Here is a 14691-nt window from a genome sequence, read left to right on the forward strand (position 1 = left end):
AGGAGATTTTCTCTCTCCCTGTAGCATTGTCACAATTTGAAAAAATTAACATGCTTAAAAACAAAAGTGAAAGCAAAATTCTTGGAGCTTTATTGTTTTATGGAGTTTTAATGACTCAGTCTAAAAGTAATCTGTCTTCTGGGAGAGTCCCAGTTTGAAACTTTTCCTTACTGTAAATAGCATTTCCTTGGAGAAATTTGTTAAATTCCTGATATTTTAAACTTGCATCTTCAAATTTTCCAGGTGTAACTTTATGTGGTAATAGGAATGTTGAACATGAGCTCCAGAGAAGTGAGATGAGAAAGCAGTGAGGTTTTATGTTTAGTTCAGTGAACTTTAACCTTGATCTTTACCTTTAACTCAGGTCATAATAACTGTAGGCTCTTTGCTCTTCTGCTCAATACCTTAGACAACATATATTTCATTTTTAATTTAGTATTTTCCATTTGCATTTTAGTCTTTTACTATATCAGCAGAAGATTTTTGTTCAACTCCAACTCAAAATATATTAATATTAGAGCTTTTTCATCTAGGCACATCCCATTTCATGTGGCAGAGGTGTAAATAAAAGCAATAATCATCCTAATGAAGGAGATTAAAAGAATGCACCAAACAAGTCTACAATTTGTATTTCTGACATATCTGGTCCCTGTGCATAGTGTTAGCTGGTAATTAATCCTTATGTAGTGGCATTTTAGGATTTTTAAATCCAGATTAAACAAGGTACTTCCTTGTGAGAGCAGAGGAATCTATGACTTATTTGATGTATGCTTATGTTTTAACATACTAAGAAAACCTGTTCAGAAGGTTATTATTAGCAATAATTGCTGTGGATAGCTGCATTAAGGTCAAAAAGGCAATTTGCATAAACTTAAACACAGGGAGTTGTAGCAGTGAAAGCTTTCATCACTTCTCTGTAATGCCAGATAAAGCAATGATATAAAGCCAATTACTTTGAAATTGAGTAGAATTGGAATGATAGCAAAATGTTCATTTTCTAGATACTTCTTAAGTAACAGGGAAGTTTAATATTGAATTTCTGTAAAAGAAAGCCCAGAAGTGGAAGAAGCAGAATTTGAGGGATTCACTTCCAGAAAGGTTACAGGAATTCAGTTAGTTAGGTTTCATGAATGCTGCCTTGAAATACATGCAACAGTCACTTGATTGTCACTTGTCTGCAATTTCACTAATTTATTATGCTTTGTTCTTTAAGGAGAAATCAAGATTTCTCGTAAACACTTTGAAGAAGCTTTCAGGAAAGTGAAGTCCTCAGTGTCCAAACAGGTAAGGTAAAATTCCAGTATGTAAGGTTCATTACTCCCTTGGGAAGGAATCTCTTCTGATGCTGGAGACTGCTGGGAATGGTTAAGGCTGCACATCCCTAGATGGATCTCAAACTGACACTACCTGTTCCTGCATTAAGCAAACCTGGTGTTTGTGTTAAGGTCAGAAATTAAAGCCTCCCCTTTCAGCTGCAGGTGATGCACTGTATGTAGATGGTTTACCAAGATATCAAGGTTATTTTTATTGTGGTGCCTTGGACTTCATTGGCATTCCCAGATTAATTATTAACCTGGCCCTAAGCTCTTATGTCTGCTGAGCTTCCAGTTTAGAAGTCAAGGCTTTAAGTGTGCACCGCATCCTGCCACAACTTTTCCTCCCCTGTGATGATGACACATGAAGATGCTCATCCTTTTCTGTTGATGTGCAAGAAATGTAAATTTGACATGAGACATAAAACACACTTTATGATCTTAGTTATTTCTCATCACTCTTTTCATTATTTGCATTTGTCAAGGAAGTTTGTTGTAAAAATTCCCTTATGCCCTTTTCCTTTTAATGACTGAAAGGAAAACTGTTCAGTCATCTTAATTACTATAAATTTGAAGTTAATATATAGGAATTGCTATTATTGCAGAGCTTGGGTCTAGGTCTCCATGTCTTGCCAAGATTGTACTGTACTGCAGCCAGAATACAAAAATGTATTCACATGTAGCACTAGCCAGAGAGAAGTTAGTAAACTATTTCCTTTCATTTTTACTGTATTTTGGTGGTCAGTGACATTTCATAAAATTAAAAGTAATCTGTGGTTCCAAGAACCTTTAAAGATGATGCTGGCTGTTGTTTTCCCTTTGCTAATCACTGAGCAAACAGCCAAAAAAATTTAAAACATCTCCTCTAACATAGCAATGACAGTTCAGTATTAGAACATACTCCTTCTGGTTAACCAAAAATGTTATTCTGTATCTCAAAGGCAGCTTAAATATCACGTGTCTCACAGTCCTATATTTCAGTTATATTCAGCTGAAGCCATGTCATTAGGTATTTTGAAATATCTTTTGCAGTACAAGATACTTACCTCCCATTTCCAGCTGCTACTTCCTATCTGCTAGACAAATTCAGTCTGACAAAAACTACAGGCTTTGCTATGACACTGGAAAACTTTTTTAAAAGGCTAAAAAAAGCTGCATGTTACTGATCATCACCTTCTGAAGCCAGATATTTCAGTGGAAGTATTCTGTCCTCAAAACTCTCATTTTGAGTGACCAGTGAAAAGGGTTAAGGAACAGTTAGGTTAGAGTAGCAAAGGATGATCTTGTCTGTTCCTTGTTCAGAACTAGGCGGGGGAGGAAGGTGTCAATTCAGCAGCTCTTTTGGTGAACAGTGCAGTGCCTTCTCAGTGAAGCTGCCACCTAGCCTAGCATGGCAACAGGAACTGTAGGAACTCTGCCTGAGGCCTCTGGGAATTACACACCATTGCTGACTCCCTGGACAACCTCATTTATGAGCTAGGCTAGTGGAGGTTTGCCTGATTTAGGTTTTTGTTTGTAAATGTTTTTAAATGCAGCTAATGACTCATCAAGCTGGTTTGTTTCACTTGCTTAAATAATACACAAATTTAAATACTGTGTAATTTTTTTTTACCACTGTCTGAGGTATTTTTTCCTCTTCTCTTGGCACTGTTAGGATCAAATAATGTATGAAGAGCTGCATCAGTCGCTGTGCAGGTGATACATTCCCAAAAGAGACTCTCTACACTGGTGAAGAGTTCTGCAGTGCCTGTTTTCAAGAGGCAGGTTGGAAAGAAGCTGTACTAAATCTATCTCTCAACTTTTTATACTGCACCTGAAAAAATGGTCATCACAACCTAATTTAACTGTCTTCAGAATAAAAGATATAATACATGCTTCCTTCTTATACCATCTACATTTTCCAAATGAATGTTTTTAGTGTTAAAAAGCTAACACCATTCTGATCTATTTGATGCCCTAAATCAAAAAATCCCTGAGGCACAGGCTAACCCTTCCAAGTGTTTACACTGCCCAAATAGCTGTTTTCAACCACCAGAGAAAATTGCTGTTTTCCAGAACAAGGACACTGAAAGAAGCACTGGGAGGACAGAGCTATGAAAGCAGGCTGGGAAAGTGCTGCACTGGATGTTATCACTCCATTAGTCATGCATTTTCCAAGTACAGCGACACATGATCGTGCCATCACAGGTTCTCTGAGCTGCTAACAGCTTCCTTCCACCTTACCAAAATGAACTGCCTACAGATGGGAAGCTGGGAGGGTTACCTAGGAGAGAGTGAAGTTTGGAAATTGGAGAAGTGCTATGAGACTATGATTCAACCTAGGAAACATTCTGAGTTAAGAGGTACTTAACAAGCTGGTTCTTAATTATTTTTCTTAAACAGATAAATTTTCAAAATTGGGAAGTATCCAAGTTAAGACAAAACACTGAAAAGTGACAGATTATGAAACCTACAAGCCATCAGGGAAAAAACCCAATGAAATAAGTTTTTGTAAGCAACATTTAATCTCCTGCTTGAATTCATTTAAACAACTACCCTGAACAACCAGATCTAACTTTAAGACTGAACTTGATAGAGAATAGCACCTTACATCTTAAATTCTTCTCAGAATTGCCACCTAACAAGAAATCTTGCTGCACTTTTTTACCCAAAGGGACATGTTTGAAGGCTATCACATGTAACTTGCCACCACAGACTTGCATTTTAAAAACATTGATGATCATAGCAGCTTGTTCTTACAACTGGGATTTTTGCTCAACATGGGATGACATTCCCTCCCTTTCCTAGGGAAGCTGGCACCTCAGTGACTCAAATTCTGACTCAAAAGACTAACAAATTAAGTCCCTGGATATAAAGAAGATGATGATGTGCCTGCTTTTAATTGTAAATCAGACTTGAAGCTTCAGCTATGAAATCTAAGATGAAGCATCATCATTTTCAATCCATACCATGTTGGGAGGAAACCTCCATGATCATCTGGTTCAAGCTTTCTTGGCAAAAAGCACAGTCTAGACATGATGGCCCAGGACCCTGTCACAGCTGAATCTTACAAGTGTCTACATTGGGGAATCCACCACTTCCCTGGGGAGATTTTTCACAGTGAGAGCAATCAACTAGTGGAATAGTTTTCCTCATTTCCAATTGAAGCACCCCTTACCCCTCATCTTTTCCATGTCACCCCTGTGAAAACACCAGCTCCCAGCCCTGGAACGTGGTGCCAAGTTCTGTCCCTAAGCTTTATTTTCTCAAGGCTGCACAAAGACAGTTCTCTCAGTATTGGCTAATAATACTACAACAGTATCATAATAATGATATACTCAATTCACTTGAGTGGACCAATGAAAAGAATAAGTGCTTTCTCCTTTATGGATATACAGAGAAGATTTCTGCCACCCTACTTGAGGATAGCTGCAGATGATGACCTTCAGCAGGAGTGGAGTCCTCAAGTCCTGGCATATCCACCTGAGAATTTTCCTTTCCTTTTATGATGATATTCCTGTGTATGTATGGAGCCAGAAAGCAAGGCAAGGTAAGGGAGGAAATGCTATCAAGGAGCAGTAATAGCACTACAGTCTTGTGAAGAGTGCCAGCACAAAACAGGTGTATTATTCAAGGTGTCTCATGATCATTCTTCACAACAGGTAATAGAGAAGTAGGGTGCAGGAGGGTTTGAATGCACAAGAAAACCTGAAGTTAAGGTGAAAGGCAGAACAAGCCAGGGCAGTCAAGTGTCCATATCCTGTCTGCTTACCTCATCTGGGCTCCATGTGCAGCAAGGAGCAGGCAGGGGTAGGCAGCTGAATTCCATTTGCCTGCTCACACACAGTGTTGCACCCACACTGCTCCTTGTGAGAAATTCTGCTTAGGCTATAGTATGTACCACTAAAAAAACAATGATCCTTTGTACAGAAGAGATCCTTTGTACACAGAAAATGGGAACTGCTTTAAGGAAGGAGATTTTTCACCCAATAGAGACAAATATTTTGTTCTGCATAGGCAGCTACGGCCCCTCCTAGCAGACATGCCTCGAGGTTTTGCCTCCAGTCATCTTGTTTCTGTTGTGACAAGATCAAGAAATTGTTCATCATGCCATTCTCCTCTCTCTTTCCCTGAGGCTAGCAACCTATTGAAACCACAAGAATGAGCCTGTCCCAGAGCACAGGAGATGCTAACCTAAGCAGGGATAGGGGGCAGAGGCAGTGCAGAGGACTGTCAGAAAGAGAAAAGAAAAATGCTGTCTTTTTGGCTCAGTAGAAAACTTTTTCCACATCTTTGTCCTGACTAAAGTCCTGTGTCCCACTTCAGGTTTGATTGTGAAATAGATGATTTGCTAGAGAAAAGATAGTTGCATGGAGTTGCAGGTTGCTGTGCCAAAGGCAGCTCCACATGATTCAGACACACCTATTTATCAGATTGTTTTCCTAGGACCTTACAGAAACAATGCTGGCAGACCCAGAAGTGGCTCCTGTGCCTTGCAATGAGCAAGCTAAACAGCAGAACTTGCTTTGCTGTAAGCCTTTTGAGACTTCCAAATTAAAGAGTACAGTTTCCAGAAGCTGTGCCAAACTACTTACACAAGGTTGCTCCTTCAAAGTCACTTTCCTCCTCTTAGTCCAACAGGAGTAGGGCAGCCTGCAGTCTGTAGCATTGATGTTATCACCTGTTGAACCTCATAATTAAATACGGAATGAACGTCTTTAAGCTCTGCTGTGGCATGCCACTGCATCTGACAGAAAGAAAAAATGTCAGGGAGGCAGAGGTGAGCCACTGACCTCAGCATCTGACAGTGGCCACTAGCCATGACCAGGTCCATGTCTCAGCACCTGGAGACCTTTGCTCACTTGGTGAGCTCACCAGAGGAGTTCTGAAACACAGCTGGAAGTCTCAGCTGTTCCAACTGACCTCTGGTTCCAGGGAGGAAGCCCTGCCCTGGGTCTGAAACACGGAGCTCTGCAACCAGACACAGATGCACCCATTTAGCACGTTCATGTTGGGAAGCAGACAGGTTCAACAGCAAATGGGGAATGCCAGAGGCAAGGGTTGTTCTGAAAGAGGAGCAGACCCACGCCTGTCCTGTGGGAAAACTAATGCCTAGCACAATCAGACTCCAGCATGCATTACTGACTCCACTTAAGCAGCTCCAGATAATTGGGGGCAGGGAGCATTAAAAGCCATGCAAGGACATTTATTCTGAACACTGCAGGTTATTCTAAAAGCCCTGAAGATTCAGAGCTCTGCACAATTTAACTGCAACTAAAATACTTGGGTGACAGTTCAAATTCTTGACTGATTTCACATAAAGGAGATGTTTTCCAAACTGACAAATTGAATGGAACAAACCCTAATAAACATGTTGCAACAGAAAAGTTAACTCATTCCATCTGAATAGATGTAGAAAAAACAATTGAGTTAACTGTCAGGGTTCTTGATGCTCTTTCAGTTTAATTTTTTCTTCACCAGTTAGTCTAAGTTCCCTCCAACTTTCAGATAAAATGTTTCAAAAATTATACTAAAACATACCTGACAGACAGCTGTTAATTGTATTAGTGAAAACTATTTAAGTCCTTAATAACTAGATGGTTCATATGTGGTTTTTTTAAAATGTTAAATATTTCATATTTCTATGTCATATCTTTGGAGTAAACACCATTACACAGAACTGAAATTCATTGTTCATTTAGAATACATCAGACAAGTCAAGTAGGGCCAGCTGGTCCTAATTACTTTTACCAGTGGCTCAGAAATAATTCTATTTTTTAGGGAGGAAACAATGCTGGTTACCTTTCAAATGATCTGCTTTTGGCAGTTCTTACTACTGAAGGTGGCTGCTAAGGCTTTTTATGGATTACACAGGAATGCTGTGCCTAAGAAGGGTAGCTGCCAGTGCTGGCAAGAACCAGACCATTGTTTAGATCCAAACTTAAATCTCACCAGTTCAGATTAACCTAATACAGTAAATTGTACCCAGCAGCAGAGGTTTCAGAAAGATTATGGCAAGCACAGTTATCTCCCTCAGAATTCTGCACCATTCAGTACCTCCTGAAGTGAAAATAATGTGTTTATAATTTGAGTTGGAACAGACAATCATAGTCAGAACACCTTAAAACAACAATTGTAATTTTAAACAAGAAAGATGGCAACTTCAGCCCTTTTAAAAAGCAGGAATTCCATTAAGGTAATTAAGACAACTAACTGTAAAATTTTTACTCTAAATTCTGCTTATCTTAAATATTCATGTAGGATAACTGAATTTCTTAACTTCAGCTCTTAGCCATAAAACTTTGTAGACACTTTCCATCCTTCATCCAGCTATGAATAAATCATCCACACCAAAGATAATTTAAAAACCAAAGAGTGATATTAAATGGCTTGAAAAGAAACTAGTTTGCAATTTCTTAAGCCCTTACATTTATTTCAACCCAGGTCAGTTTTCCTCTGCGTAGGGAGGAAAGACAATTATTCTTCACAGGTCATCTAGATCACCACTTAATAAAAAGGTCTCAAATCTGCTTTAGAAATACCAAATTTTTCTAAAACTTAAGTCCTTCAGCATAAGAGGACCAATCAAAAATTCACCCAGTATTACTTTAATCTTTGCTCTTTAATGACATGTAAAAATACTGGACAAAGTCTGTTTTGACATTACATTCCACCCTGAGCAACACACAGGCTGCCTCACAGGTTGTAGGCACAATGAAGTCACTCTGTAGGTGGCTGGCAGACTTTCATACCACTTCTGTTGCTTAGCCACAGATAAGGGCCCACACTTGAACAAAGCACACATTAAAACAGCACCACAGTCGAGACCAAGTTAAGATGTACCAGTACAATCTTTTCATCACTCACTTTTCAAAACAAACACCCAAAAAACCACCCCAAAATACAGGAGTTGAAGGCATCTAAAATAAGACCAAGATGTACCAGTACAATCTTTTCAGGCACTCACCTTTTCAAAACAAACACCCAAAAAACCACCCCAAAATACAGGAGTTGAAGGCATCTAAAATTGAGTTAGAGCAGCAACAACTTCACCTTCCTCAGATTCCATCTTTCAGATTCATGAAGAACATACCACAGAGCCACCTTTGAGATTTAAGGGTTATTTGTAGCCAGGTTTGACTGCTTAAAGCCAAGAAGGCAAATCTACTGTGCTGAGGTATGGAAAGGTTCTTCACTGTCCGCCATGTCTGTCTGTTCCCATAGAAAAATTTCCTAGGCAGGAAGTTTGATAACGCCACCTCTCACCACATTTTAATATATAAGAAAGACAAGTATTTATGGAGGGTACTGTAGGTTTAGGGGGAAAAAAACAAACAAGATTTAACAACCTTTCTGTGTACACAAATCGCTGTGTACACAAATGGCTAATGTGCTAATAGGCAGTATTGGCAGCAGCTGTAGCTAGACCCATTTGCCAAAATAGTATCTGTTTCAATCCATTCACTTTTCCATAAAAGCCAAATTTCCAAGTAAGTATAAATATTTATATTTGAAGCCATAGTAACATGGTAATAATTTTTTGTCAAAGATCAGAAAACCCCCAAACTCTCCAAAAAGATTTTTCCAACATCAAACCCCACATCAGGTATATTAAATTACCTAAATGCCACCTGCTCCCTCCACATGCCAACAGAAGCAGTTCAGGCAGTAGGTGGGACCCATGGAGTTGGCAATATTCCTGAATTCCTCTTTTTTATCCTTTTCCCAAAGAAGTCACAGGAGCCATCTCAAAGATACCAGTTTCATTCCGACAGATTGCTCCTTTAAGGTACTCTCAGTAGAAAAGGTAGAACTTTAAAGCATGGCTTCAAATGGCATATTTAAACAAAAGCAGACTGAACATTTCTGTGCAAATTTAGTTCTTCCAACCATCAGTTCAGAAACATTTTCAACAGAATGTTTACGTTAACAAACCATGTTAGTTTAGAATTAACAGGTAAGTACAGCATTTTAAAACTAGTTATCTAAATAGCATGTTGAGGGCAGTATAATACATTGAGAACTTTTAAACTGTTATGAGTCAGACAGACATTTTATATGGATTTAACACCTAGCAAAGTAAATTCTGTAACAAAGTGATTTTGCATTATGCATATAACACTGATCCTTAGGCAAACAGAGACACATTAAACCAACAAATCTGAGGACTGAGGAATGTTATAGCTGGTTGGAGTCTGCTACAAAATCCTTGAAGGATGCATTGCTATGTTGCTGTACATCTTAATTCAGGACACAGGTGAACAGCTTTAGCAGGAAACCTTTATACCAGCCACTTTAAAGCAAGCAGACATTTCAAAGTTTTTTGGTTGCCAGAAGTTTAATCTTGCTTCACTTCACCCTTTAATTGCCTTTTCATGCGTGAGTATGGGCTGATTGTGTCATCCATCACGAAGTCATACAGTACTTTTATCCAAGAGTTATACTGGGGCAGGTTGTCATAGTATTCAGCTGCTATTTTCTTCACCTGAAGGAGAGATATGAGGTTTATTTACTGGTTATATTAACATCAGTTGTGACAACTTTACAACCCTCGAGGTGTAACCTAGCAATGTGTAACAGCACAGGAAGTTTCATTCCAGAAGTTAGATCCTACAGGAAAGGCCACTTGTGCCACAATGTGAACGTTCCTTGAAGGAAAAAGCACTTCCCTAGTTATTAAGTAAATCTGCTGTGAAATTTTTGGAGCTGCCAGAACAAACTCAGCTGACTTTCCAAAGTCCCTTCACCGTGCTACCTACAGGGTGATGGAGCTCACAAAGCCAGCGGTTTGGTTGCTGTTTTAAGTTTGTGACTCAGTGCTGACTCACAGATATACAACTAACAGTAAAAAGGATGTTTTATGTTCTAGGAAGAGCTGTTTGACACAGCTATTTTTACATGCAGTTTCAAATCTCAGTACTCAGAAGAAAAAAGGCATTTTATTTCTCAGGCATATTTTGTTTCTGAAGACAGACTTCAAAGAATGAATATAAACTGCTTCCAAAGACTCTGTTCTCAGTTCCACATGTTAACTAGACCACTGTTTAAAGTGAGAGCACCAGTTCACTTCGGTGCCCATACTGCTATTTAGGGCCAGCCACTTAAAGCCTTAGAAACATGAACGGAACAAAAAGGCTTTTTCACAAAATTCCATAACTTTAGTCCCAAGAATAGTATCAATCTGTAAAAGCAACAAACAAAGCCAGGGTATTTACATGGCTTGGTTTGAAGGCAAAGCTTGTTTTGACCCATCACACCTATAGAGTAGTGCACCTAAACAAAGTACTTTTACTCAACAGTAGTAACTCAGCTCACCAGTGCTGAGAAATCAAGTGTTCAGTACTTAGAGATCTTTAGCACAAAGCACAGCAGTCCAATCCAAATTAACTGCATTATTTCAAAAGAAGGCTTTGTTTTCTTATCAGAGCTGTGGATTATGAGTCCTGCAGCAGGACTGGGTGTCTACCCCTAGAATTAAATACTTGGAAAAACTCATAGCCTGCTTACAGCTAAAGTACCTATCCAAGAAGGGAAGTGCTGGTTCACAGCACAGAACCAAGTATCAAAAGTGAGTTAAAGTAACTTTCACTGTATTTGAAAGATTTAGATCTATTAATAAAAGCAATCATCTAGCTTTAAAAAAAAAATTACAAAAAACCACACAAAGCCTCAGCAAACCAATTGCATGATCTACCTGCCCTGATAAAAGTGCTGGCATAGTTATTCCAGCTGCAGCTCCACCACTGACAAGAGAAATATCAATCAAGTTTGGACTTCAGAGGGATGATCTTACAAAGTCTCACTATTGCCAAATGCAATAACAAAGCTGTAAGACCAACACCACAGCTGCTGTCAAATTGCAAATTTAGTATCTGATGAAAAACTGAAGATTCAGATGTAACCCTGAAGCCTGTGTTCCCATTCTTCAACTGGGAAACATGGATACAGTGAGAAAGGAGCTCCTGCCTGTAAGAAGCAAAGGCTGAAGTAGGAGAAACTTCACCTCTGCTGCTCACGCAAGCATGACAGGTCTAAGTCCTGGCTTCAAAGTCTCTTGCCAGAGGAAACTGAAGTTCTGCAGACTAGACAAGTTATTAAACATTTGTCAGCAGTAGAGCAAACATTAACAGTACCTCAAACCCCCTTTTTTTCCTCCACCAGAGGATGTCCCTGATAGAAGAGGCTGAAGGATAAGCACACATTACAATACTGCCTTTAACATTCCAATGACAGAGATAACAAATCTGCAGAGTTACCTACAACTTCTTAACTAGTTTCTTGCATACTTACAAACAAGAATTCAGAAGACAGGCTGTAATTACAGAAAGCTAAAGTTAGTGCAAAGCATAAGATATGTGTGTTCCCTCCCCTCTCCTTTTATGGAAGAGGATTGAGCAGCAGCAAACTGGAAGCTTGTTTAGGCTATCACTAAAATGCTAAATAATTACCTCTTTTATCACTCAATTTATATCATGGATTTTTTTTTTTGTTTTTAATCTCCCAATTTCCATTCTTCTTTTAGTGTTCTACCTAATTTTCATGTTAAAGTAGGCCTTAATTTAAGAAAAAGTAATAACCTTAGAAGTTAACTTACCAGTGGAAGGCTCTTGCCAGGAATATTGGGGAAGTCATGATGTTCATTGTGATAGCCAACATTAAAAGTGAGCAAATTAAGTGGCCCATAGTAGGAATAGGTCTCATGCCCTTTTAAAAACATGTAATGTTCAGCTATGAAGTGTCCTGAAATTGGGTGCAACCCAAGACCAAGTACTGAACCAGCAAGCATGTAAAAAATGGATTTGACTCCCCATAAATAATATATTGCCACATCAAAGGCCAGCTGAGCCAATAAATTGATTATTTCAAGTCGACTAATGGGTTTAGGATTGATGCAGAGAGGTCTAATGGCATAGAAAAAAGGCTGAAGAACAATCCATATGAACTTCCTAAAGCGGGTGCAGAAGAACCAGCCCTCGAAGTTGGTAGGAATATCCACATCGATGCCGTCGCCGCCCAGGTAACGATGGTGATCCATGTGGTATCTCTTGAAGGATATGGAGTAGGGGAGACCAAGAGGGAGGTTGGCAAATATTCCAAACCATCGATTCCACATGGCTTTGCTGTTGCCAAAGGCACTGTTGTGGGAGATCTCATGAATAGCCAGGGTCATGGAGTGACTAATACAGCTTCCAAAAACGTAAGCCCAGAAGACCACCCATTTCCAATCCAAGTCTTTAACCAGATAGAATGCAGTCAGCTGCGCCAGAACCATCAGCACGACCACCCAGATCAGGTTGTGGTCTGGCTTCATCAATGCTTTTATCTCTGGATGTTTAGCTAGACAGGAAAAAATCAAATTAAGAAAGTTATTTCAAAGCTCTTCTCACAGCCAACTATCCCAATTAGATTAGAGTTTTTTCCTCCCTTTGTCCCAATTAGGAATTGTCTGCACAGGTAATGAAAACTCGTGACCTTTCCACTTGTGATATTTATTGCTATAATGAATCATTTGGAACCGAGTCATTTCAGCACTTTTACGTTGCTCAGCAACTAGGCACGTCCATGGCAAGCACCGGTACCACATCCAGCCTCCTCAGGAAGGAAATGGCTCTGAGCCGGCAGCCCACCCGGAATGCAGAAGCGCTCACCGAGGCTCAGCTCCGATTTCAGCGCCGCACTCGAGGCCGCTATCCGCCAGCCGCGTGTGCCGCGGTGCCCTCCGCGCACAGCGGGCCCCGACACCGCCTTATCGCCGTCCCGGGAGCGGCCCGGGGAACGGCCCGGGGAACGCGGGCTCCGTTCCGCCGCTCGGGGTGGCAGCCCGGGCCGCCCCCCCGCTCCTCTCCCCGCTCCTTCCCTTCCCCTCCCCCGCCAGCGCCGCCAAGGCGGCGGCTCCCGCCCCCACGTACGCGGGCCCGGCCCGAGCGCGGCCCCGCCGCCGGGAGGCTCCGGGGGCCGCGGCACCCCCGGCACGGGCGGCCATCTTGCGCGGTGTCCCCCCCGCTCCGCCACGCAGCCGGCGGCAAAAAGCGACGGCACCGCGCACTCCTCACCCAGGATCGCCTTGCGGCGGTCGGCGTGCGGCTGGTCCGTGTAGACCCACTCGAAATCCTCTCTAGCCACAGTGTTCCCCATGGCGGCAGCGCGAACCCCTCACTCCGGCTGCCCGCCCGCTGCGCCGAGCCCCCGCTACCGCGCTTTATAGCGCGGCGGAGGCGGCCCGCGGCCACGCCCCCTCCGCCCCGCCCTCGCCGCCCATTGGCTGCCGGCGGCCGCTGGGCGCTCTGCCGCCGCCGCGGCGCCCCCTGCCGGCGGGGCGGGACGGGCCCTGAGGGGCTCGGGGAGCGGGACAGGAGCAGCCCTCAGAGCGGAGAGAAGCAGCCCTCAGAGGAGAGAGAAACAGCCCTAAGAGGGGATAGAGCTGCCCTAAGAGCGGAGAGAAACAGCCCTAAGAGTGGAGAGAAACAGCTCTAAGAGCGGACAGGAGCAGCCCTCAGAGGAGAAAGAAACAGCCCTAAGAGCGGACAGAGTAGCCCTCACAGGGGAGAGAAACAGTCCTAAGAGGGGACAGAGCTGCCCTCAGAGCGGACAGGAGCAGCCCTCAGAGCGGAAAGAAACAGCCCTAAGAGCGGACAGAGCAGCCCTCAGAGGCGAGAGAAAGAGCCCTAAGAGCGGAGAGAAACAGCCCTAAGAGGGGATAGAGCTGCCCTAAGAGCGGAGAGAAACAGCCCTAAGAGGGGATAGAGCTGCCCTAAGAGCGGAGAGAAACAGCCCTAAGAGGGGATAGAGCTGCCCTAAGAGCGGAGAGAAACAGCCCTAAGAGTGGAGGGAAACAGCTCTAAGAGCGGACAGAGCAGCCCTCAGAGGAGAGAGAAACAGCCCTAAGACGAACAAGAGCATCCCTCAGAGCGGGACAGGAGTAGCCCTCAGGGCGGACAAGAGCAACCCACAGAGCAGGGAAGGAGCAGCCGTAAGAGCAGACAGGAGGAGCCCACAAAGAGGGGAAGGAGCAGCCCTCAGAGTGGAGAGGAACAGCTCTAAGAGTGGGACAGGAGCAGCCCTCAGAGCTGACAAGAGCAACCCTCACAGCAGGACAGGAGCAGCCCTCAGAGCGGGACAGGAGGAACCCCCAGGGCTGACAAGGGCAACCCTCAGAGCAGGACAGGAGGAGCCCTAAAACCGGAGAGGAGCTGCCCTCAGACAGGGCAGGAGCAACCTCAGAGCTGGCAAGAGCAGCCCTCAGAGCGGGACAGGAGGAGCCCTAAAACCGGAGAGGAGCTGCCCTCAGACAGGACAGGAGCAACCTCAGAGCTGGCAAGAGCAGCCCTCAGAGCAGGACAGGAGCAGCCCTCAGGAGAGGAGCAGCCCTAAGACAGGACAGGAGCAGCCCTCAGGACAG

General features: G+C 42.7%; 2 protein-coding genes across 2 annotated transcripts in view; one reads left to right on the forward strand and one right to left on the reverse strand.

The window, feature by feature from the left end:
* NVL (nuclear VCP like) overlaps positions 1–3207 on the forward strand; it is a 39474-nt gene extending 36267 nt beyond the window's left edge. Inside the window, exons 22-23 of the mRNA XM_039716860.1 lie at positions 1214–1284; positions 2968–3207. Of these exons, the coding sequence (XP_039572794.1) occupies positions 1214–1284; positions 2968–3012 (116 nt within the window). The 3' untranslated portion in view covers positions 3013–3207. The remainder of the gene's footprint in view (positions 1–1213; positions 1285–2967) is intronic.
* Positions 3208–8775: 5568 nt separating this feature from the next.
* Positions 8776–13517, reverse strand: DEGS1 (delta 4-desaturase, sphingolipid 1). The gene is made up of 3 exons (XM_039716858.1): positions 13346–13517; positions 11887–12629; positions 8776–9777 (listed from the first exon to the last, which is right to left on the reverse strand). Exons 1-3 carry the CDS (start codon positions 13425–13427, stop codon positions 9631–9633), a joined length of 972 nt encoding a protein of 323 aa, XP_039572792.1. The 5' UTR covers positions 13428–13517; the 3' UTR covers positions 8776–9630.
* Between the last annotated feature and the right edge of the window lie 1174 nt (positions 13518–14691).

This window comes from Passer montanus, unplaced genomic scaffold, assembly GCF_014805655.1.
Source record: "Passer montanus isolate IOZ18808 unplaced genomic scaffold, ASM1480565v1 scaffold37, whole genome shotgun sequence".
In the NCBI taxonomy this organism is placed as follows: Eukaryota; Metazoa; Chordata; class Aves; order Passeriformes; family Passeridae; genus Passer; species Passer montanus.

Bases quoted from the DNA above. Each gene is read 5' to 3' on its own strand.
- DEGS1 (XM_039716858.1), bottom strand. From the start codon at position 13,427: ATGGGGAACACTGTGGCTAGAGAGGATTTCGAGTGGGTCTACACGGAC. The intron at 12,630-13,345 runs GTGAGGAGTGCG...TTTCCTGTCTAG, and splicing joins CCGCCGCAAGGCGATCCTGG to CTAAACATCCAGAGATAAAA. The intron at 9,778-11,886 runs GTAAGTTAACTT...TCTCTCCTTCAG, and splicing joins CTGGCAAGAGCCTTCCACTG to GTGAAGAAAATAGCAGCTGA.